Source organism: Protopterus annectens, chromosome 3.part1, assembly GCF_019279795.1.
Source record: "Protopterus annectens isolate FY-2018-M chromosome 3.part1, PAN1.0, whole genome shotgun sequence".
In the NCBI taxonomy this organism is placed as follows: domain Eukaryota; kingdom Metazoa; phylum Chordata; order Ceratodontiformes; family Protopteridae; genus Protopterus; species Protopterus annectens.
The window spans coordinates 303970847-303995584 of record NC_056732.1 but is presented as its reverse complement, the minus strand read 5'-3'; the positions used below and the strand labels follow the sequence as shown (position 1 = coordinate 303995584).

Here is a 24738-nt window from a genome sequence, read left to right as displayed (position 1 = left end):
GCAGAGTCACTGAAGTGATCCCCGAGGTAAACTTTCTGTTTCCCATCCACTCGTCAAGGTTTCTTTTGAAGGGTGTCAGCGAGGAGCTCTGCCTAATGTAGATTGGGAACTTGTTCCAAAGCATGGAAAGTCTCTGGGGCAGGAATCTATCCCTCCAGCACGTCCTATTTATTGTTGAGGTGAGGTTTAGATCCCTAGAGCGTGTGGCTCGAGGGGATAAGTTTTTTTTAGGTGGAGCATGTCCATCAATTCTGGGTTGGACATGGCCTTGTATGTCAGGCAGAGATCACCTCTGAGTAGGCGGTATGCAACTGAGTACAACTGGAGTTTCTTCAGTCAAGCTGCATAGGGTATCTGTTTGAGGCCAGTGATCCTCTTGGTGAGGTACTTCTGTGGTCTTTTCAGCTGTTGCAGGTGTCTTGTAAGGTACATCCCAAATGGGGCATTGTACTCTATGATGGGTCTGATGACTGATGATTAGAGGGGCACAATGACCTCTTTTGATCTGGATGCGAACCCTTTTGTGATTAGGTGGGCCACGTAGAAGGATTTTCTAACCACTTTGGAAATGTGATTATCAAAGGTGAGATTACTATCTAATTGGGTCCCCAGATCCCTTATTATGTCTTCCGTATTTAAGGGACTACCACCTATCTGGTAGTATGTGGGTACTTTGTTTTATCCAAAGGGGATGACTATGCACTTTTTGGCATTTAGCTTGAGGCCATGATTTTGACACCAGGTATTCGTCTCAGTGAGACCCTTTTGGAGGATGTCTGCGTCAGACAGAGAGTCAATTACAGCCCCTAGTTTGCAGTCGTCTGTGAACTTGGTCAGCCATAGTCCTCCTGTGCTTGCCTGTACCTCTGAGAAGTATATGCTGAACAGGAGGACTGAGCCCCGGAGAATGCCACTTGTAACCGGTTTAGAGTCGGACCTGGCTCCCGCAACTGTCACCATGTGGGTTCTGTCTGTGAGCCAGTTGGCAACCCATCTTGTGACATAGGGGTTTATGTTCAGGCTGGTGAGCTTGTCTATAATACCAGAATGGGGAATGGTGTTGAAGGCCTTAGCGAGGTCTAGGTAGGCTGAGTGTACCACCTTTCTCTCGTCTATAGCCTTGGTAACTGTCTCAAAGAAGTCCACCAGGTTTAGGAGGCATGATCTGCCCTTAACAAAGCCAAACTGGGTAGGGTCCAGTGTTTGGAGGTTCCCAATATCTCTGTTAATAAGTTCCGTGATGATGCGCTCCACAGCTTTGCAGACCAAGCTAGTCAGGCTTATAGGGCGATAGTTCCCGGGGTCTGTTGTGGCTCCACCTTTGTGGAGCAGAATAACCGTTGCTGTGCGCCACTCTATGGGTATGTAGCCTGTGGAGAGGCTGAGTTTGAACAATGTGTTTAGGTGAGGGGTTAGTTCGTCTTTGAGCTCGTGTAGGACGCAGCCTGGGACACCGTCCGGTCCCATTGATACTGTGTTTTTGGCTTTGGAGAAGGCTGTTTTAACCTGAGTGTCTGTGATTTCAGGGACTCTAAATTCTTCTGGTATGGTTATGGGCCTTTTTGGGGGTGAGAGGAGGGTGAAGTTTGCTCAGAACCTGTCTGCCAGGATGTTAGCTGTATCGGTCGGTTCAGTGTATTTTATACCATTCTGCACTAATTCCGAGCAGATCTGAGCATTGCCACTTAGATTCTTGACATAGCTAAAAATTGCCTTGTGGTTATCTTTGGAGTCCTTGGCAATTTTTCTTTCAAAGCTCGCCTTGGATGATTTTATGAGGGATCATAGTTTCTTGCTGATACTGATCAGGGATGTCTTCCCTTCTTGGGATTTTACTCTTTTCTGTACTAGTTTCCTCCTTCTATTGTATAGCTTGTTTATGGCAGGAGTCCACCAGACTGGTTTCCTTTTCTTGGAGGAGTGAGTCTTGGTTTTGCTTGGGATGGCACGATTCATGCATTTTTGTAGCTGCCCATAGAATGCATTGGTAAAGGATTTTGCAGCTTGGACAGTGTTATCCTTCAGCATGGGGGCTTTGAAACTTTCCACCTCGGTCTTAAGTAACGTGAAGTTTGCTTTTGAAAAGTTTTTCATGGTGGTTTTCTTGTCCGGGGGTGGGGGGGCGGAATATGGATATCCAAAGTGATTTGTTTATGGTCAGATCTAACCAGCGAGGGGTTGACCTCTGGTGTGGAATACCGGTCACCCATGTTGGTGTTGACCAGGTCCAATATGTTGTCACCTCTGGTGGGAGTGTCGGCCAGTTGAACCAGGGCGTTTGAGTTTATAAATTCTAGGAAAAGTTGGGCAAGGGAGTTAGTACTTGAGTAGTTCTCCCAGTTAATGTTTGTGTAATTGAAATCACCCAATATTAGGGTGTTTGGTAGGACCTTTATGTTTCCCAGTGTTTCCAGAAATGCAGAATGGGGGTCCTGGGACATGGTGGGTGATCTGTAGCAAGCTACAAATTGAATTGCAGTTTTGCTCATTGTTAGTTGCATGTGGATGATCAATGAAGCATCGTGCTGTGCCACTAACCAGGAGGTGTGGGTATCCTTGATGAATATGGATACGCCCCCGCCTTTTGTATTTCTGTTTAGGTTCTGTGGCCGAAATGTATGGTATGAGTTGTAGCCTGGTAGTGCTGGGGTGCTCTCTGGAGCTTAAACAAGGTTTCTGTTACTGCACATATATCAATTTTCTCCATACTGAGGAGTGCCTCGAGTGCGTGCATTTTGAGGTTTAGACTTCTGGCCTTGAGTAGCATTACCCTCAGTTTTTTGTTACTTGTGCTATTTACGGCTGTGGGTTTGTCTTTTGAGACTTGCCTAAAAAAGGCACTATGGGGGTGGTAACAGCCTTGGCCAGTATTCAAAAGCCTAAGGGTGACAGGTGCAAGCCATCTCTAGCAAAGCAGCGTGGCTTGTCGAGCATGTCATCCCAGGCAGACAGACACTGGTCCCCTTTTATGACACCATAAACTTAGCCAATTGTTGAAATCGAAATTTTTTTTTACACCGTGGCATCATTCTTGGTGAGGGCAGGATGCTACTCAGGGTCAGGGTAATACGGGCCTGGGCCACATGATCAGAGAGCTCTTCCATGTCTCTCTTCATGTAGTCCAGGGAGGTATGGCTCAGATCATTCACACCAACACGGACAATGACAGAGTCATATTTGTACTTGTTCTGGAGTGACCTGAGTGCTTGTGTTATGTGGCAGATCCTGGCACCTGACAGGCAGCTAACAGTAACCTTCTCCTTATTCAGCCTAGAGAGTGGGACGTCAGTGTGCATGACTACAGAGTCACCTATTACTAGTATGTTGGGTATGTTATTTTGTCTTAAGGGCTGTGATTGCATGGCACACTGGTTTTGTGAAGTATGTGTTTCATGGTTTGTGTTGGGGGGGTGGAGGTTGTTTGGATGTTTGCTTTGGAGGTCTCTGTTGGTTTTGCAAATTTTTATTTATAGCCTCCGAGTATGTTTTCATGTATTTATGTGTGTTTTTTGCCGATGCTGGTTTAATGGGTCTATGTAAGACTGGTGGTGTGATGCAAGTATTTCCCTTCTCCTCTTGACTGTCTCATCCAGTCTTGGGTTGAGAGAGCTTAGGCTCTAGTTGGGCTGTATAACTGCATCTCTCACATGTATTAGTGTTTGGTGGTAGGAGGAGGGGGTTGTCTGTGTACATGAGGCAGTTGTAACATTGCCTCAAAATGCCCAGATTCACCAGTTGGACTGGAGAGCACACATGAAACTGCCCTTTGGACTTGCCTGGATAGGTACAGTGAACTGTTTTACTGGATGGCTGGTAAGGTCGAATCTAGAGCCTTGTCCTTCTGTACAGTACAGGAGGGTCTAGTGCTAGGGTTTATAAGTGCTTGCTATAAGTTTTGAGCAAGTGCTGAGCTGAGAAATGAATGGCTTGAGTGCTTAAGTTGAAAGTTTGTCTACTTCCAAGGGAAAAATTGAAGAGGAGACTTTGTGGAGCCGGGAATAGTTTTACCCTAGCTAACTGTCGCTGCCCAGCGTGCAAAACAGGGCAAATACGGTATTTACAGCAGGAAAAAGAAAGAGATAGAAATTAGCCCAAAATGGCCAATAAACTACTAATTTCTGGGCTGAAACCACTCCTCCAGGGACAGATAGGCTGCTCAAAGCTCCCCTCTCTCAGAGGTGAACAGAGAAACTTCCTTCTATCCAAGTAAGGTATGGGCAAACACAGAAATTTGTAACACAGCCCTGAATTCAGCACTAACCTGAAAACTGGACTATACTAGCTTAGAAAGGCGGGAAGCAAATATATATATATATATATATATATATATATATATATATATATTTCTTTCAGAAAATAAAGCACATACACTCAATCAAACAGTTTAAATCTCAGAAAAGGATACTTACTGTTTATATCACAGATCAGAGTTGTAGTCAATGCCCCCAGTAATAAAATAGGAAGAAACACAAATACAGTAAAAGTAGAGGAATAAAGCGCAATTTGTTTTATATATATATATATATATATATATATATATATATATATATATATATACATACACATATATAAAAAACAATAGAAAACGAATAAACTGACTTAAACAAGTTACCCAATTAACCAGAAAAAAGCTCAAAACTGAGCCCTGTTCCAGCAGTCTTCAATCAGACAAGTAGTAACTGCACACCCCTGCTTACTAGGGTGCAGGTGAACCTTCTCCAAAAAAAGATGGCCTGGATCAGTGCTCAAGTTATACAAGCAATGCTAGATTCAGCAGGCCTGAATCTGGTCTATGCTACAGCAACAAGGCGCACCAATTTCAGAAAGAAACAGTTCAAATAAGCAGTAAATAAGTGAATGCATGTGTGTTTGTGTTGTCATGTATGTGCATGTCTGTAGGGGCATGAATGAAGCTGTAAAAATATGTGTGTGTGTGCCTCAGTGATCACAACAGGTTGGTTAGCTGGGGAATCGACAACTTGGATGTGCGTGTGTGTGTGTGTGTGTGTGTGTGTGTGTGTGTGTGTGTGTGTGTGTGTGTGTGTGTGTGTCTTAGGGTTACCACCTGTCCCACTTTCCGAGGGACAGTCCCTCTTTGGGCAGTAGTGTCCTGACAAAAACTTTTAAAAATGGCAAATGTCCTGAGATTTTAGGACAAAATTATTTCCTATATTTTATGTAATAGTTGCATAAAACAGTTATTCTATATCTAAAATACCTAAATGTTATAAGAAACAGAGTAAGCAACTAAAATGCTACAAGAATAAGCTTTTATTTAGGCAAAAAAGTTAAGTTCTATCCTTTGTACTGACCGTGGGTATGTGTCGGCCTGTAAAATCTGATGTTTGTACCAAAAATGTCCCACTTTAGCCATTTGAAAAGGTGGCAACCCTAGTGTGTGTGTGTGTCTGTGTGTGTGTATGTGCGTAGGGCATGCCTTTGCCAACACAGTGTATGGGCTACCAGGAAAAAAATAAATGCTGTCAGGTCTGACAGCACTAGTGTTGGAAAATTGCAATTCAGAGATATGTTAATGACCCTATAATGAGATCATACTTTCTGCAGCTATACCTGTCCCTGAATCACATTTTCTCACAGTTATGTAAACTGGTGTCAAAAGTTTTCATAACTTTATCTCCAATGTTTAGAGTCTAAACTTCAGACCCAAGGACAATCTAGGAACACTACCTTATTAAACTCAACATTATAATACATCCTCCCCCATCGAATGATCAAAGATGGATTTAAAACTGATAATATTCGGTAAAAGCCTATCTTAACAGGTATACAATTCCATAACCCAGGAATTATTTGTGTAATAAATTTACTTCTTAAACATGTTCTACTTGTTGGAACTGTAAAATGTATGTTGTCATACCTATGACCACTGATGTTAGAAAAGGAAATATTATAAACTACTTGTAACATTTCATCATGGGATATTTTGTAAGCACAGACTGTATTATGCCTAGTATGTCTAAAATGCAAAAATATAATTTTATGGCTCTACATCATTCATGATAAGTTAGATGTTGAACAGAAGGTACTTTTTGTAAATTTCCTCTGGGCAGTTTCAAGTAAAATAAGCATATTTATATTCTATAAACAAAATGTGCTATTATATTCCAAGACTAGATGAATCTGTGTTTTATATAACTGCAGTGAGCTATTTTCATGGGCGGCCACGGTGGTGCAGTGGTTAGCATTGCTGCCTCAAAGCAAGAGGTTCTCCGGTTCGATCCTCGGCTGGGGTGCCTTCTGTGCGGAGTCTGCATGTCCTCCCTGTGGTCGCGTGGGTTTCCTCCGGGTGCTCCGGTTTCCTCCCACATCCCAAAGACATGCTGCAGGTGGATTGGACACTCTAAATTGGCCCTAGGTGTGCGTGTGAGTGTGCCTTCTGTGGAAGGTTGGGCGCCGGGCTGGCAACTCGACACTGTAAAACTCCACTGCCATTCAATGTGCGGACAAGGTGATCCGCTGTGGCGACCCCTAACCGGGAAATGCCGAAAGAAGAAGAAGAAGAAGTGAGCTATTTTCATCTCTTAAAGAAAATTATTTAAACATTCCACCCATAAGATGAAAAGCATGCTTCATTTCCTAATACTATTCACACGAGAAGAAAAAGAAAAATTAGAAGAAACAGGTAAGCATAAATTTTTATAGATAATAGTTTTATGTAAAATAACATAATTTAGAGACAAAATAGGTGTAAATGCTGATCTACCAAAACACATTACTTCACATTCCTTTATACTAAAATTTAAATTGACCTCCTTTGCCCAAAATGAAAATTCTTGAAAAACAAGAATATGTTCTGTCCCCTTTGCAGTATGGTATGAATACTATTTTAAAGTCTTCAGCATAATTTGCTTGCCAACAATGAGCATTAATAGGTATGATCGATAGTACCAAATTAAACAGAAAGGGGCCTAACACTGAACCCTGAAGGACACTGTATAACACTGGAAGATATTCAGAAAAACATCCTTTTATAAGAACACACTGTGTGTGTCTTGGCCACCAACAATTAATCCAGTTAATAAGAAATGAGTTATATCTTTTATTCTTCAGTATTGCTAATATAGAATTGTGGGAAATTGTACCAAAAGCTTTAACTCAATCAATGTAAATAACACCAATCAAAAGCAATGATTCAAGTGTTAAAGTTACTTGGTTATAGGACTCAACTAAATTAGTGAGTATAGACCTTGCCAAATTTAATCCATGCTGATATAAGTCATAGTTCCCTGAATGATTTTTCAGGTCCATTTACTCAAAGCATTTGTATAAGATATACGTAAGACTAATAGGTATATAACTAGTTAATTTTTTCGTATCTCCTTTTTTATGTATTCATGAAATTAATGACTTTTTCCAAAGTGGGGGGAACAATACAGTTTTGTAGTGAACTGCAAGTTTAGTATCATACTGGAATAAGACTTTTCTGCAAACCATGCACAAGTACTACAGGTATATGATCTGGGCCCGTAGAGGTCTTTTTACCTGCTCTTCTGCATCTAATTGACTAAATCAGTACTAATAGGTAGATAATTGATTTGTGATGTTGATGATAACTCCTGTTGAGATGTAGTAGTTAAGTTCTGAGCAGAATGAAAAAAAAAAACATTAAACTCATTTAATGTTCTCTTAGGCTCAGATTAAACTATCCCACTTACTAGTATTGCTGATACAGATTCTTTATTTGTAGACAGTAACTTGATGTCTTTAAAAATTGTTTCTTGTTTGTGGAAGAATGCAATAGCTGAATAGTTCAATTTCCTAGATTTCAACTCAAATTTATTTTTTTTAGTAATTTGATATAATTGTTTTCTTACTTTTAAAAACTGGGTAGAGCCAGAATTTATGAAATAATCCTTTCTTCCTTTTATATACTTCACACAAATTGGTGTCCGGCCAAAAAGATAACTTGCTGGTTTTGTATGCTTGGGAAACTTTCTTCATTGAGTCATGCAAGATAGATTCTAAGGTAGAATATCCTCCATTTTTCATAGTATAAACCAGTTCTAAGCAATCCACTGACTTAATGCCCGCTATTGTATTTTTAAAGTCTAGGTTCTTAAAACTCTATTTTTTATAATTCTGCGTCGCTGATTATAACCTAATGAAGTACACAAAGAAATAGAATAGTGGTCAGAGTTACTTAAAGAACATCCCACTTGAACATCAGAAATCTGGGACAGACTGTTAGTAACCAATACATCAACAATGATGTTTTTCTTTTTTTACCCGCGGTGGTGGTGCTGCGGTAGCGTTGTCGCCTCACAGTAAGACGCTGTCCGGTTCGATTCTCAGCTAGAGCGTCTTCTGCGTGACGACATGCGTGAATGGGTGTACCTTCGTTGAAGGTTGTGCATCAGGGCTGGTAACTCGGCATGTAAAAATCAACTACCAATCATCACCGGACCGGAGTTCCACTGTGGCGACCCCTAACCGGGAAAAGCCGAAAGACACAACAACTTTATATATTTTTTAGTGATACGTATTTTGAAAGTAATATATATTTATGTATGTTTGCACCATGTTCTTAACTTCTTAATTGATTAACTGGAAATGGTTTATGATTGGGGGCTGTGTCACGAGTTTGGTTTGAATATCTTATAAAATGAAATGGTTGTTTTTTTATGTTATGTTCACGCTGAAGAAGGGTTGTAACCTGAAAGCTTTGTGTTGGCTTAAATAAATTAGTTTTGGTGTTTCCAGAGTCTGGAGTTCTTATGTGGTTGTTTTGTTATAGTTCTGCAGACTCAGTTAACCATGGTATTCATCCTGCTTTGCTGCTACACAGTCTCATAATCAACCTGCCTTTTCTTCATTTCGACCTATGATTTTTGCAGTTTTATCACCTAATCTGAATATCTGTTTAAAGCTTCTTCCATTTTTCCAGCCTTTTGTTGTTTGAGTTGATTTACTCCATCAGTGTTTCATTTATTTTTAACTAGGCTTGTGTGCATTTGCTGCAGAACTTTTCCCATTCAGTGTTTTTTCCTCAACTTTTGTAGCTGATTTTCCTTCAGGTCCTTCTGTATTTCTTTTTTCCTGGTATCCAGGCAGTGCTCTTACTAGCCAGTTACTGAAATTTACCCAGAAACACATAAGTCTACTGGCTTGCTATCCTGAGTTTCTGATTTCACATTGGGAGAGGTAGAATTAAGCTGTTACTCAATGTGCAGCCATCTTGGAAATCTGAATTGTGCATTGTTATTAAGCATTATGGCTATACATTGCAGATGTAATAAGTTCTAGGTTGCTTCTTTATTGTTTGGTTCACTATCCCAGTTCACTGTTTGCTAAACTGTCGATGTCTTTTTTGTTGAATGACTTTACTTTTTTAATATATATGTTACAAATAAATAAAATTTAGTAAAAAAATATCAAACTCCACTAATTCCATTACAACTCAAGGCTTTCAAGTAATGCATCCTAAACAGCTTAGATTAGGTATTAAGATGCTTTTTGGCCCATGAGCACATACATTTACTATGACTTTAATCACTAATCCAATCCCATTACATTTCAAACATGCAGTGACACTGTCTTTCCCAAAAACAGCTTCCCAAATTATACAAGAATCATAGATGCAAAAGGAAAACATCAACACTCATTTGGTATTAAACCCAAGACTTCCAGAACACTGTGCTGGTGTCACTGCTGCTAGGTCAACTTGAGCTTTTAGAAAGTGAAGTACTGAGTTTCCCTCAAGAGATTTTAACTTTCAGCTAGGAAATTCCAAACATGGTTATTACGGTCAAATCAGAAACACACACATACACACATAAATACAGAGAATGGCTGCTGCTTGGGTACTGCTTGAATAATAGATGAGAAAGGAAAAGACTGACTCTCATTTAGGACTCAAACAAAGACCTTCAGCATACTATGCTGGCATTACTTTTACTACACCAATTTGAGCCTCTGGACAGTAAGGTACTGAGATTTCCCTCAAGGGCTTTTTCTTTTCTTCCAGGTAGGACACCACAAACATGAAAATTAAGATCAAATCACACAAACACAACCACACCAATACTACAAAAGCCCTCTGTTAGGCATTTTAAGAATAATACATGTGAAATAAAAATATTAGTTTTACTTGAACCCAAGACCTCCAACATACCATGCTGGTGTGACTGCCACTGGACCAACTTCAGCCTCAGAACAGTTATGTACAGAGTTTTCACTTAACAGACCAAATCTACCAGTGAGTTTGCTTATATATATGCCCACAAGCAAAAATGTTAGAAAAGCTCACCTGTGAATAAATTACACATCACATCCAAACATTTGATATTCTACCATAAGGCAACACAGGTTCCACCTTAAATGCAGAACAATAACTGCAATGTATACTTAACCAACCAAATTTAACACAGTATGAAAAATGGATTTCTAACAGCAGCCATTTTTCTTGACCTTAAGGGTGCCCTCAAAATACTGTCTCACTCCTCTCTTGTACAGCAACTAAAAAAAGCTGGTTTTGCGCAAGAAGTTGTACATTAGTTTCATAAATTTCTTACAGATAGGACTGGTAACAACGCCTTCTCTGAAACTGGAACTGCATCCAGTGGTGTATCTCAAGAAAAGGTCTTGGAACCCCTCTCTTTTCTTTATTTATTAATAGTCTATTCTTTATCTACCAGCTGTCAAATGCACTTTGTATGTTTATGAGATAGTACTAACTAAAACCCATAAATAAATCAACACATTACATTCGTAAATGTGACATGATTTCCATATTTGGAACTGGCTCATAATTTTTATTTTATTTATTTTACATTTGTTTACCGGGAAAAATCCAACTGGACCAGGTCCATTCTCATTGGATGCCGGGGAGAAAAGCTCCACATTTAACATATAGTAAAGTAGTTATGACACAGGTAAAACAGACATGAAAAAAAAACAGATCAATTATAAGTACACACATACAAATAATTGTTCACAATGATTCATTTCTGATTGGTAAAGGACCAAGACTTTTGATAAAGAGTTATATATAAAGTACAAGTGACCTGACAGAGATAATGCTAGTCTTTGAATAAAAGTTACATACAATTTGCATTTTATATTTTGCTTCTATTAAGGAATAGAGATGGAAAATAATATAACCTAAGCGAAATAATATAACCTGAGCATCCAGATTATAAGGTGAAAAGTTAGATCTATGAGAAAGTAAGAGCCTAGAGTTTGAGTAGTGAAGAGAAAGGAGAAGGAAAGTCAATGGAGATAATGAATAAACATACAATTAGTACACAGACATCCTCTGTAATGATATTTGGAAAAGCTTAGAGGCTGACTTCATTACGATAACCAAAAATTAAGACACTCACAATAAAATGTCCCTCTACACTGCACAGTAAAGACACTTAAGGGTAGTCCTAGACCAGAAACTAACTTTTCTCCACATATAGTGTCTGATAAAAATTTCTATCTTCTGATACATATAGCGCATTCTTCTAAAGCCAACATTTTGCTTAACCTATGGCACAAATATGCATAGCCAGCATTAGGCACCAACTGAGCCCACAACAGCGGGGAGCATCCGATTATCTCCACATGTACAAAAGCCACCACATGCAGCAGCCGTGGGTTTCTCAGTCCCCTCCATTCATTGCTTCCTGGACATTCACACTGCTGTGTGATGTCACCACATGACTGCAAACTTTTTTTTCTGTTTTCTTTTTTTTTTTTTTACTTGCCTGCAAGCTGCACTCAATCAGGCCCACTTCAATGAAGCAAAGGGAAGTAAATTGTAGTTTCCTGATTGGCTGCAGCAGCCAGCCAGGGAAATAAGTTGTATATTTTTTTAACGTGGAAGTTTACGAAGCAAGGACCTGATTGTTCCTTGCAAAGCACTTCCTGTGTCACCTGCCTTTAAGGAGGTATGTGTGTGTAGCAAGTATTGCGTCCCTTCTTGTTCTTCAAGAAAGGAGTTTGCTTTGCTTTTATTGGCAGAGCAGGGCTCTGCATTACCGGTGTGAGGATGGATGGAGGATTCAAGCTTTCCAGGAGCAATCCTGGGACAAGTGAAGGTATTTTCAACTGCCCTTGTAAGGGCAATTTCTAAAAGTTCTGAAAAACTGTCCTTTTAATAGCAATTTAAAATTGTTGGACTGGTCTGGTCTGTGTGTAGGGGAGGCAACATAGCCGGCCTTAGGCATAGGCCAACTAGGTGGCCGCCTAGGGTGCCAATGTAGTAGGGGTGCTTTTCCAGTATTTATTTGGTGCAGGTAGACCACAATGGGGGCATCTGGGTGGTGTGTGGGGGGCACCGTGGAGCCCTTTTGTCTAGGGCACAAGTTGACCTAAGACCGCTCCTGGGATGCAAGCAGCAGATCAGTCTACAGTCGTGAAGAAGAAGCAGAGGATTAGTAGCAGCCTTCTATCAACTGCATAAAATGTAAGTTGATGGGTTTATTTTTAACTTTATTTTTTGAGGGGAGGTGATGAAACCTAGGGAGATTGTATTACTTTTTTGTGCAGAGTTCTTGTGCTAAGATTGGCGGGGAGTGGGGTGAGGGGTTGTGGTTGTAACAGTTTTATTTTACCTTTGTCCAGAATTTTTCTGCTAAGGGATTGAGGAAGGGAGGCTTGTCTGTCATAATTAATGTCCAGATTTATTGTAGTCTTTTTAGTCAGTTTTGCACAAAAATATTCATTACTTTATTTTTATTATGTCTACAATTGTACTGAATGATTGGTAGTGGGGGGTAGTGGCTGTGAGAATACTGCAGAATCTAGAGATGTTTTAATGTATACCAATGAAACCCTATTATGTTAGTATTGTTTTGTGTATACTGGCAATGTCTACAACTATCTCTATTGCTACGCCTTTGTTCTATCATTTTTTGCTTTGTCCAGAATTATTGTGCTGATAAGTTGGGAGGGTGGTTAGTGGCTATGAGAAAGTTGAAGAATGTATAGATGTAGTTTTGATGTATACTAATGCAAACCATGTTATGCTAGTATTGTGTATACCGGCAATGTTTATAACTATCCCTGATGCTACTCCTTTGTCCTATGAGAATTTTTTGCTTTGTCCGTAGTTATTGTGCTGAGAGGTTGGCAGCAAGGTTAAGGGCTGTGAGAATGCTGCCCAGTGTTCAAATGTTTGCCTGGTATTTTTTTTTTGTATGTTTCTCATTAAAAAAACGTGGGGTTATGCAATGCAGCAATGCATGTTACTGCAAAATCTGTTATTCCAGCATCTGTTAGTTCATAAGCACTTTGTTTTATTTTTATTTTGTTTTCACTTCATCCAGAATTATTGTGCTGATACTTTGGGGGGGGGCTGTGAGAATTCTGCACAATGTACTGATGTCTTAATGCATGCTAATGCAAACCCTGCTCTACTGTCATTTCACAGCAATGTTTTCAACTATCCCTGATGTTACGCCTTCATTCTGCAGTTATTTTTGACTTTGTCTGGAATTGATAAGCTAAAAGGTTAGTAGACATTTAGGGGCTGTGAGAATGTTGCACAATGTTTAGATGTTTGGCTGGTATTCTTGGTCTGTTTATCAAAAATGTGGGTTCAACACGATGCATACTATTGCCAAACCTGTTATTCTACTATCTTTATTAGTTCATAAGTATACTGTTTAAAATCCCTAATGTTACGCTCTTGCCTTGTGTTTTATTTTGTTTGTTTTTACCTCATCTAGAATTGTTCTGAGGCACTGGGGGTAGAGGCTATGAGAATTCTGCAGAATGTATTCATATTTTAAGGAATGCTAATGCAAACCCTGTTATTCTAATATCTTTCTACATTTATCATAACAATGTTTTCAACTATCCCTGATGTTAACTTCCGAAATGTTTAGCTTCTACAGCGAAAAAAACAAACTTGTAACCGGAATGCTGTAGATGAAGCTAGGTACTCAGAGAAATCCCTGATGTTACACTTTTACTCTGCAGTGATTTTTGGCTTTGTCTAGAATTATGCTGAGAGGTTAGGAGGTAGGTAGGGGCTGTGAGAATGTTGCACAATGTTCAGATGTTTGGTATTTTTGGTCTGTTCATCAAAAATATGGGGTCACATAATACATACTACTGCGAAATCTCATTCTAGCATCATTATTAGTTTATAAGCCCAGTATTTTAAGTTCCTAACGTTTGTCTGGTGGTGTTTTTGCTTCTTCCACATTTATTTTACCAATGTTTAAAACTATCCCTTATGTTATGCCTTTGTTCTGTGGTTATTTTTTGCTGTATCTAGAATTGTTAAGCTAACAGGTTAGGAGCGGGGTAGAGCTGCTACAATGCTAGAACTCTGCACAATGTTTAGGTGTTTGCCTGGTAATTTTGGTCTGTTCCTCATCAAAAATGTTGGTTCATGCAATGCATGCGCCTGCAAAATCTGTTCTAGCATATTTTAGTTCATAAGCACATTGTTTTAAATCCCTAATGTTATGCCTTTGTCTCGTTCTTTCATTTGTATTTACTTCGCCTAGAATTATTTTGCTGAAACATGGTGGGCGGGTGAGAATTCTGCAGAATGTACTGATGTTTTAATGCATGCTAATGCAAATCCTGCTATTCTAGTATCTTTCTAAGTTTATCATAGCAATTTTTTAAACTATCCCTGATGTTATGTATTTGTTCTGCAATTATTTTTGGCTTTGTCTACTAGAATTATTGTGATGACAGGTCAGGAAGTAGGGGCTGGGAGAATGTTGTAGAATGTTTGCCTAATATTTTTGGTCTGTTCCTCACTCACAAATTGATTATATAGCACAATGTTGAGGGCTGAAGCTACTAGAAAAATGGACTTCATATCCTCCACATAATGCATGGTACATTCCATGGCTTTATTTTTTGTCCAGAGTTCTTGTGCTAAGGGCTGGGGGATGGGGGTGTCTAACTCCAGATGTTTGCTTGGTACATCTGTTCTGTCCCTCATAAATGAAGTTTTATTAGCATGTCCATGATTTTACTCCTTTTTACTACCAATGATTTTGGTTTGTTCAGAACTGTGTACTTAACTGAGAGGTAGTGGATGGGTGTATGGATATTCTGTACATATTATGCAGTGCCTGTTATTGTGACACTGCATTCCTGAATTTTGGCTGGTTTGTAATTAAAGTAGGAATAGTTTTTGGAAATGCCTTGTTTTTGCTCCATAACTTTTTTCTTGTCTCAAAGTTCGGTGTGCTCCCTTTAAAACTTGTGACTTTCTACCTAACCATTTGTTCTTTCAGACTTTAGTCACCTGTTCCAGAGAGTTTGCAATAGCAATATTTTAAGTCTTTTAGGGCCTCTTCAAAGGTTGGGGGGGATGAAAGGGAGAGAAATTTGTAGAATAAGCTGAGTTTCACCTCCACTGTGATTTGAGCCTTTCTCATTAAGTTTTTTACCTACTTGTCACAATCATTCTTCTGCCTGTGGTACAACAGTAACTTATGTCAATGGACCTCATTATGCAATGTGGCTGTGTATTTTGTAACACAGTTCAATTGTGCCTGTTGCCTGCATTACAGTTCTTTTTGCCTACCGGTCACTGTTACTCTGCAGTTTGTCTACCTGTACAATAGTTACATATGTCAACAGAAATTTTGCAATAGATTTGTTGTGCCTATTGTATAGCTTATTCTTATGAAGAGTGATCAGTATTGGTTGCTCATTCTTTTGTGTCTGCAGTTGTACTAACACGGCTTTTTGAAGCTTAATCCATTTTTCTGGTTTATATGCCTGCAATGCAGTTCTTTTGCCTACTGGTCCTGGTCCTCATTTCTCTTCAGTTTTTTTTTTGACTATAGTGCAACATGGACTCAACTAGTCACTTCTTGTTGAGTGTGCATTGCACCGTGGATTGTGTAGCTCTTAGTTGGCTTGGTATGGCAGCTTCAGTTTTTCTGCTTAACCAGAATGCATTTTTTGCAGTGGTCAGGCTTTAACACTGCTGTCACTGTGTGCCATTCAGATATAAAAATCAGCTGAAACAAGAATTTACATTTTGTAAAACCCATCTTTCATATCAAGATGCAGTGCTAGTGAGGAATGTAAACTACCTAGGTATAGACCATATGTTTTGGGTTATTTCCTTTTATTATGATATTTTGTAGGAGTAGTAGTGCAAAATGGTGGAGGATGCATTGACAGTAATGCACAAAAGTGACATACAGTTAGTGACTGTATTTTGTAAGCAGAGGAGACAAGTGTCACAGGTAGGGAAAGGTTGTAGGTTTGTAGCTTGAACTTACAGTAAAGACACTTATTGCTTACATTGGTTATCTAAGTTGGAGTTTGTATTTCACATATTGTGGCAATAGGCAACTCAAAGTTGAGGGTATATCTCAGTGGGTCCATTAAGTAAATCTGATGGGTAACATTCCTCTATTGTCATATGGGAGTTGTTTCTGTCTAATCTAGAAAATAACATCATCCTCTAAATGTGTTCAGAATGGTAACCTTTGTCAAACTTTCAGATGACATTATGCAGTCCCCAGTAGGTTAAAGAAAATGGTGTAACAAATATCTGATGTGTAGTGCTTTTTACTAACATTATGACAATAGGACCCGGTGTCTGCATGTACAGCAATTCTGTTTTATTTCCATACAAGAGTCAGAAATAAAGAGTACATATTTGTCAGCAGCAGCAAAAAGAAAGCTTCAGCAGCAGAATGAGGATGCAAAAAGACAGGGTTCTTAAGAAATTTTTCTGTGGGTCATTAGAGAATGAAGGAGCAGCAAAAAGTCTGCCTTCAGGACAACACAGTGGTTCTGCAGTATCACAGGCTTCCTCCTCTGAACCTACAGCCATTACTAAGGAAGAAATTATGTCAACAAATGTAGATTCAACTTTAGAAGTGCTGCTTGGATCATCAAAGTTTGATACAGAAGGAGCCCATACTTCTGTAGTGCCAACAGATATGGCCTGTGACTTGTAGGGAGTGTCAGGTGTATCATTTTGAGGATCTAGGAACTTGAAAAGACTTGATACGGGATGAGTTTAGGGTAGTTGCCATTCAGCATGGACCTGTGCAAGTGGTGTTGCCACAGTTCCCACTCAATAAACAGAAAAGAGGATTACACTGGAGAACTATTTCCATTTGCTGCCTAATGCAGAGAGAGCAAAACACACTTGTTTGACATATTCAGTCTTAAAATTGCACATTTTTGCTTCACATGCAAATTATTTAGACATTCTAACCATTTTCATTGGTCAGGTGATTACAAAGCATGGAGAGATATGCCTAAAGCTTTACACAGCCATGGCCAAGCACCAAAGTATGCAATATGCATGATAAAGTGGAAGGAACTAGACAATAAAGTAAAGAGTAGGCAGACAATGGGTGACAGGAGACAAGCGGTGGTTGAAAAAGACATAACTCACTGGTGTGGTGTGTTAAGACACATTATAGCTATTGTCTAAAACCTGGCAGAACAGAACATGGCATTCCGTGGTAACAGTGATGCCCTGCACAGCTATGGCAATGGAAATTTCTTACACTAAATGCAGCTTTTGTCAAAGTGTGATTCCATCATGGCTGCACATTTGTGTCACATTAAGAATAAAGAAATAATAGATCATTATTTTGGGATGGACATACAGAATGAAATTATCCAGCTGATTACAAATGCTACTTTAAGGACCATTGTAGGGAAGGTGAAGGATGCTAGGTACTTTTCTGATTCTTGACTGCACTCCAGTCATCAGCAATCAAGAGCAAATAAAATGCTGTAGTAGTTAGGTATGTGGACATTTCAAGGACTGCAGCCATGGTTAAGGAACACTTTCTGGCATATGTGCCTGTGAATGATACAACCAGAGCAGGACTTAGAGAAGCACTACTTCAGACACTGCAAATCATCAACAGGACATTAACGACTGTCAAGGACAAGGATACAACAATGGCAGCAACATGATGGGGAAATAAGCTGGAGTGCAGGCCCAGATGAATTCAAAGGCCTTTTAGGTGCCACATGCCTTCCATAATTTAAATCTTACAGTTAGTGATGGAGCACATTCATCACTACAGACAGTGTCCTTCTTTGGTGTCTGCAGAACATTTATGTACTCTGCCCATCATCAACGAGCTAATAGCAAATCTTGAAATGACACATAAATGTCACTGTGAAGCCACTGTCCGAGACTCACTGGGAATACAGGATAAACTCAGTCAAGGCAGTATGATTTCAGTTGAAGGGAGTTGTGGAAGCATTACAGGAGGTAAAGCTTTATGTACAAGTGATGCCACAACATATCAACAAACAAGGAGACCGTGCACGGAACCTATGCACAGCAATTCATTGTATGTTTAGTGGTTTAGTATGATGTGCTAATAGAAGTAAAACATGCAAGCAAAATTCTGCAGAGTCCATCGGTTGATATTTCTACATGTGTCAAAGTGCTGAAGTCAACTAGTAACTTGCTGAAGAACTGCATTTCAACGTGCCATGGGTGAAGCCTCCAAGTCAGCAGAAGAACTGGATGCTGGCACCACATTTCAGCTAAAGAGGCAGAGGAAAGTAAAGCACTTCTTTGACTATAAAGAAAAGGATGAGTGTACAGGATCCAATGGTAAAACTGCATGTAGAGTTCTTCAATGTGCTACTGGACACAACAACATAGTCATTTACTGACCAGTGTGAGCAGCTTTCAGAGTTTGATAAGGCCTTTGAATTGTTATCAAATATTAAAGCCTTAAGTGAAGTTGTGTAAGACAAATTAATCCAATAGTGTAAGGCTCTTAAAGAACAACTGACTGACATGATAACTGGCAACTGTGACACTGATGACTCTGACCTTGGAAACTAACAGAAAAGCCTTTCTCGAATGACTGATAATGAATCATCACCATTGAGTGTGCTAAATTTCCTCATTCATAACCATTTACAAAACATCTATATAAATACTTATGTTTCACTGCGCATCTATCTGACTGCACCTGTTACAGTGGCTACTACAGAATGCAGCTTTTCTAAACTGAACCTCATAAAGACATACCTACGTTCATTAATGAGTCAGGAGAGACTTGTAGGCTTAGCTGTGCTCTCAACTGAGCATGAAGTGGGGCAAGGTTTATCTCATGGCAGCCTCATTGAAGAGTTTGTCCAGAAGAAAAATAGTAAGATCCCAGTAAAACTTAGATGTGTGTTCATATTTCCTTTCCAGCAATCTTATAGACCGCTGTATGTTAGTAAATTTCAGGTAGCACCTTAACTTGACTTGTATAGCATGCTGTGTATTCACTAATTTTGCTTATTCCAGCAGATAGGACCAAGTAGCACAAGAAGGATGAAAAGTAGCAGGATTTGTTGAAGCAAAGGCAGCTAGGAGCAGCAGGACTCATTGTAAGGCCAGGACAGTTGGGAGCAGCAGGACTCATTGTAAGGCCAAGGCAGATGGGAGTGGCAGGACTCATTGTAAGGCCAGGGCAGTTGGCAGCGACAAGACTCATTGTGAGGCCAGGATAGTAGGAGTGCCAGGACTCATCGTGAGGCCAGGACAGTTAGTAGCATCAGAACTTGTCTTGAGGCCAGGACAGTTGGGAGCAGCAGGACTCATGAGTCTGTCTACCTCAGGCTCTGTAATCCCCATGGCTTTATCCTGTATGAATTGTTTCTTTGGGTTTAAGTCTGTCTGCCTCTGGATCTGTAATCACCATGGGTTTCTCCTGTATTTCGTGTGTCTGTAGTCTTGTCTATGTTTGTCCCATGGCTGTCTTGTGTTTCTCTGCACTGCATGTCAGTAACTGCCTTTGTCTTGTGTGATGGGGTCTTTTTATCTAATGCTTCTTGTGTGTTGCAGTCTTGCCATAGTGCTGTCATCATGTTATTTTTGGGAATCTGTGTGTGGTGTCTCAGTTCTGTCCTGCAGTCATGCTGACTTCATCTTGTGTGGGTCTCTGTTCAGTCTTGCTGTAGTTTTGTCCGGGCCTTGCATGTCTCTGTCTTGTGTGGGTGGGTGCCTTTGTCATGTGTATGGAAGTCTGTGTGGGTGTTCATTCATGCTGTAATGCTGTCTTTGTCTTGTATGGGTGTCTGCCCTGTGTGTGTATGTGTAGCAGTCTGCCTTGAGTGTCTCTGTCCTGTGTGAGGGAGGTTGTGTGGGTGTGTCTGTTCTGCTTGTTGTAGTGCTGTCTTTATCATGTGTGGGTGTCTGTCCTGTGTGCAAGAATCTGTGTATCTGTCTGTCTTGTGTGTCTATGTCCTGTGTGAGGGCGTCTGTGTGGGTGTCTCTGTTCAGCCTTGATGTAGTGCTGTCTTTGTCTTGTGTGCCTGTGTCCTGTGTGTGGGAGTCAGTGTAGGTGTCTTTGTGTACCTCTGTGAGACTAGCTACCATAATACAGTACAGAGGCTTGTCGTAATGTAACAACATTGCTAACAAATGCCAGTCAGTGTGTGAGTGTATCTCTGTGAGTGGCTACCTTGCTGTGGTACAGGGGTTTGTCGTAATGTAACATTGGTACTAAATGCCAGTCACAATGTGTACCCTAGCACTTCAAGTCTTAATGGTCTGAATGCTATAACACTATAGTGATCATTAAATAGTGCTGGATGAGCTTAACAGGGAAGGGGGTGTGATGGCAATGTGGTCATTATATTCTCCTGGATAAGGCCCCCAACTTGGTACTTACTGGGGTCCCCAGCAGAAAACAAAATATTGAGATTTGTTAATTCCTCTTACAGACTTGAACACCATTGTGAAGCAATACTAAAGTCTAAATGGATTCTAGTGGAAGCTACAGTTCAGTTTCTACTGAATACAGATGCTTATAAACTATTGAACAAAAGGTGCTGCCCTCAATAAAGAATATTCTGCTGTTAAGACAGACCGAATATGAACTAAAAAGCCAAGATAAGTCACATTTACACAAACCTTATACTCCCATCACAAATGAAAAAGGATTTTACAAAATCGACCATAACTCTTAGAATTTGCCCCCAGATCACAAATAGCTTGCAAAAGAACATTAAAACCTTCGGCACTCTGCTAAAAATATTATTATCCAAATGAGTATAAGCACAAACATTTATAGTACCAGACTAGAATGGTCGGTCCCCTGACCTTCTATTATTTATTTCATACACTTTACAAACGGATAATCAGCACAACACCATGTATTGTGCTTTATGTGCTTTTTATAAATACTGTTAAGTAACTAAACCACGTCTATGTGTATAAATTGTCACTCTGTATTACAAGACATAACAATCCCCAAAATAACATGAACTGTTTCTCCTAAAAATATACTGCAATATATTTATATTCTACAATGTATCGTACTTTACTGCCAAAGTGCCTGGACCAGTCCACCTACACCGTTAACAAAATGAATGAATAAATAAGTAAATAAAAATTATCTTATTTCCTGCAAGATCACATGAGTAGGGGTAAAAAAGTTAATGCCTGCTGTTCTGATGTTTACTTGCTACAATCGGAATACATTAAACTAGTCTGTTGGTACTAGTAAGCATGTTACTTGCAAATTTCTGAACCGCAAACATTTAACCAGACCCTTATAACCATTACTTAATTTACAATATATAAATGTGACAGCAAACAACACTGTCATGCAATGCCGTGACAGATAGAGCGCTTCCGGAAGCCAACACCACAATGACATATATGCATTGATTTTTTTTTTTCGCTGATCAGCAGTAGCCAAAAACATATCTGTAGTGCATTTCAGGTTTCACTCGTCCACAGTTGACCTTACCTCGTGCCCTCTATAAAACGCAATTTCTTCTGCATTGGCTATAATCCGTGAATGAACATAACGCAAATAACCCTTCCGGTCAGCTTCCTCCGCCACCAGTTTGCCAAACTTGGGGGAGCAAGCTCTCAGCACCATAGCTGTTGCATATACCACTAACCCAGCCAATGCAGTGGGTCCAGTAGCACTAGCTCCTCTAGATCTAGCTGTCTGGATAAGAGTGTAAGAAGTCAGTATCACATCAAGGATAGGTTTGGTCAGGTTGGAGTACAGATGCGCAATGGACTGAGAAAACATCATAATATCCTCTGTCAGGGACTGGTCGGGGTTCGCCAACCTCCCGTCCATATTACTAACCTTGTAATAGGTCTGATTAGTAAAATAGGTTTGGTACGCATGATTCACTAAACGTGTACGAAAAGCCACTGCCAGTTTGCCTTCTAAGTAACGGATCGCACTGTTTACGAAAGTGGCTGGGATGGCAATTAGTAGCCACTTCACGAGCTTAATGACGAAGCTCCTGGGCTTCTTCTCTACTATCGTCTTTACAATCTTACCGTCCAGTCCTGCAACGTAAATTGACAAAAATGTTCTGGACACCAGTGCAAAAGAGTGCAACGAGAGCAGCGCCAGCTCCTTACTGACTACAGTAGGGAAAAGCACCTTGCCAAGTTCTAATAACTGATTAAAAAAATCAGCGTTCACTCCAGGGGAAGCGGCTCTGGACGACGTCCCACTCCCACTGCATTTCAACAGTCCGTTTTCTTCTGCAACTCCGTTGATGCCGCCTGCGGTACCCGGTTTGTTCTCTTTTGAAGATGATGAACGTTTCCTTTTCGCAAGCTGTTTATAGATGATAGGGTACAAGCTTTTCACACCATATGCCGCGATTACGAAGCAAGCCGTTTTCTTAGCCGCTGTCGACTTGGTCCATTTCATTTCAGCAGCCGCTTGCAGAATACTGGACATCTTCTAGGTACCGCACTCCAATCACCACTTTGATCTTTTTAACACAGAAAAGATTATCAAAGTAGCTGGATTATTCCTCCTTAGAATTAAGTAATTAATTTCAAACAAAAATCGGTAACATTTCTTTTTTAATCAGACACCTTGCTTTTTGTTTAAGATGTCAACGAACTGACATAACCCCACTCATTACCGCATCTCTTGCAGCTCAGCTTCTTAAAGTAGGGACCAAATGCCGTCACTCAGCACCACTACGGATGCATTCGATGTCGCCAAAAGCTCCGCCCTCCGACGAATGCGATTGGCTGTGGGATCCAAAAGCCAAGCACACCGCTTGCGTTTACAAACTTGACGTTGCTGGCATCCGCGGTACTGAAATGCTTTCTGAGAGATAGACTGATACTATTTACTACTGCGGTTTTAGTAGGTTCATAGGTAGGTACTAGGCTATCTGCCCGAGGGCATTTATAAGCCTAGCCAGAGTGTGCCGCCTTTCCCTCCCCATTGATTAATTAACTGATCCGCTGTCAAGCAGAGCCAATGAAGTGTTCCCAGGGCTGTATTTTCTGTTACCCATCAACTCGTCAAGGTTTCTCTTGAAGTGTGTTAGTGAGGGACTCTGCCTAATGTAGTTTGAAATTTGTTTCAAAGCATGGGGAATCTCAGTTTCTGTGACAGGAATCTATCCCTCCAGTATGTTCTAGTTATTAGCTCACTAGAGTGTGTGGCTCACAGTGACTTGGATTTCTTTAGGTGGAGTATGTCCATCAATTCTGAGTTGGACATAACTTTGTAAGTCAGGCAGAGATTTCCTCTAAATAATTGATATGCCACTGAGTACAGCCAGAGTTTTTTCAGTCGGGCTGTATAGGACATATGTTTGAGGCCAGTAATCCTCTTGGTGAGGTACTTTTGTGGTTTCTCCAGCTGTTGGAAGTGTCTTGTGAGGTACATCCCAAATGGGGCATTGTACTGTATGATGGGTCTGATGAGTGACAAGTAAAGGGGCACTATAACCTCTTTATTTCTAGATGCGAACCCTTTAGTAATTAGATGGGCCACATAGAAGGATTTCCTAACTACTTTGGAAATATGAATGTCAAAGAAGAGATTACTATCTACCTAGGTCCCCAGATCTCTTATTACCTCTTCTGTATTAAGGGGGCTGCCACCTATGTGTTAATTTGTGGGTGTTTTGTTTTTCCAAAACAGGTGTCCTTTTCAGTAAGGCCCTTTTGGAGGATGTCCGTGTCAGCTGGAGAATCAGTTATGGCTCCCACTTTGCAGTAATCGGCGAACTTGGTTAGCCATAGTCCTCCTGTGTTTGCCTGTATTTCTGAGAAGTATATGCCGAACAGTAGGGGTCCCAGGACTGAGCCTTGCGGAACACCACTTGTGACTGGTTTAGAGTCGGACCTGGAGCCCGCTATTCTTAGCGTGTGAGTTCTGTCTGTAAGCCAGTTGGCAACCCATCTCGTGATGAAGGGGTTTATGTTCAGGCTGGTGAGTTTTTCTGTAATACCCGAGTAGGGAATGGCATCGAAAGCCTTGGCGAGGTCAAGATAGGCTGTGTGAACAACCTTTCCCTCGTCTATGGCCTTGGTGACTGTCTCAAAGAAGTCAACCAGGTTTAGTAGGCATGATCTGCCCTTAACTAAGCCGAACTGGGTCGGGTCAAGTGTTTGAAGGTTCCCAATGTCTTTGTTAATGAGTTCCATGATGATGCACTCCATAGCCTCGCAGGCCAGGTTAGTCAGGCTTATGGGACAATAGTTACCAGGGTCAGTTGTGGCCCCTCCTTTGTGGAGTGGAATAACCATTGTTGTGTGCCATTCTGTGGGCATGTAGCCTGTGGAGAGGCTGAGGTTGAACAGCGTGTTTAGGCGGGGGGTTAGTTTGTTCTGTAATTTGTGCAAGACGCAGCCTGGGACACCATCTGGTCCCACTCATGCTGTGTTTTTGGTTTTTGAAAGTGCTATTTTCACCTGTGCGTCTGTGATTTTTGGGACACTACGCTTTTCCGGTATTGTTGTGGGCCCTTATGGGGGTGAGAGGGAGGTGAAATTTGCACTGAATCTATCTGCCAGTTGGCAATTTC

General features: G+C 40.4%; 1 protein-coding gene across 2 annotated transcripts in view; it reads right to left on the bottom strand.

Moving 5' to 3' along the window:
• The window catches only part of ABCD2 (ATP binding cassette subfamily D member 2), a 949133-nt gene extending 926289 nt beyond the window's left edge, over positions 1 to 22844 (bottom strand). For both annotated transcript variants that reach the window (XM_044066760.1, XM_044066761.1), the window contains exon 1: positions 21678 to 22844. In XM_044066760.1, the coding sequence (XP_043922695.1) occupies positions 21678 to 22643 (966 nt within the window). In that variant the 5' untranslated portion in view covers positions 22644 to 22844. The remainder of the gene's footprint in view (positions 1 to 21677) is intronic.
• Between the last annotated feature and the right edge of the window lie 1894 nt (positions 22845 to 24738).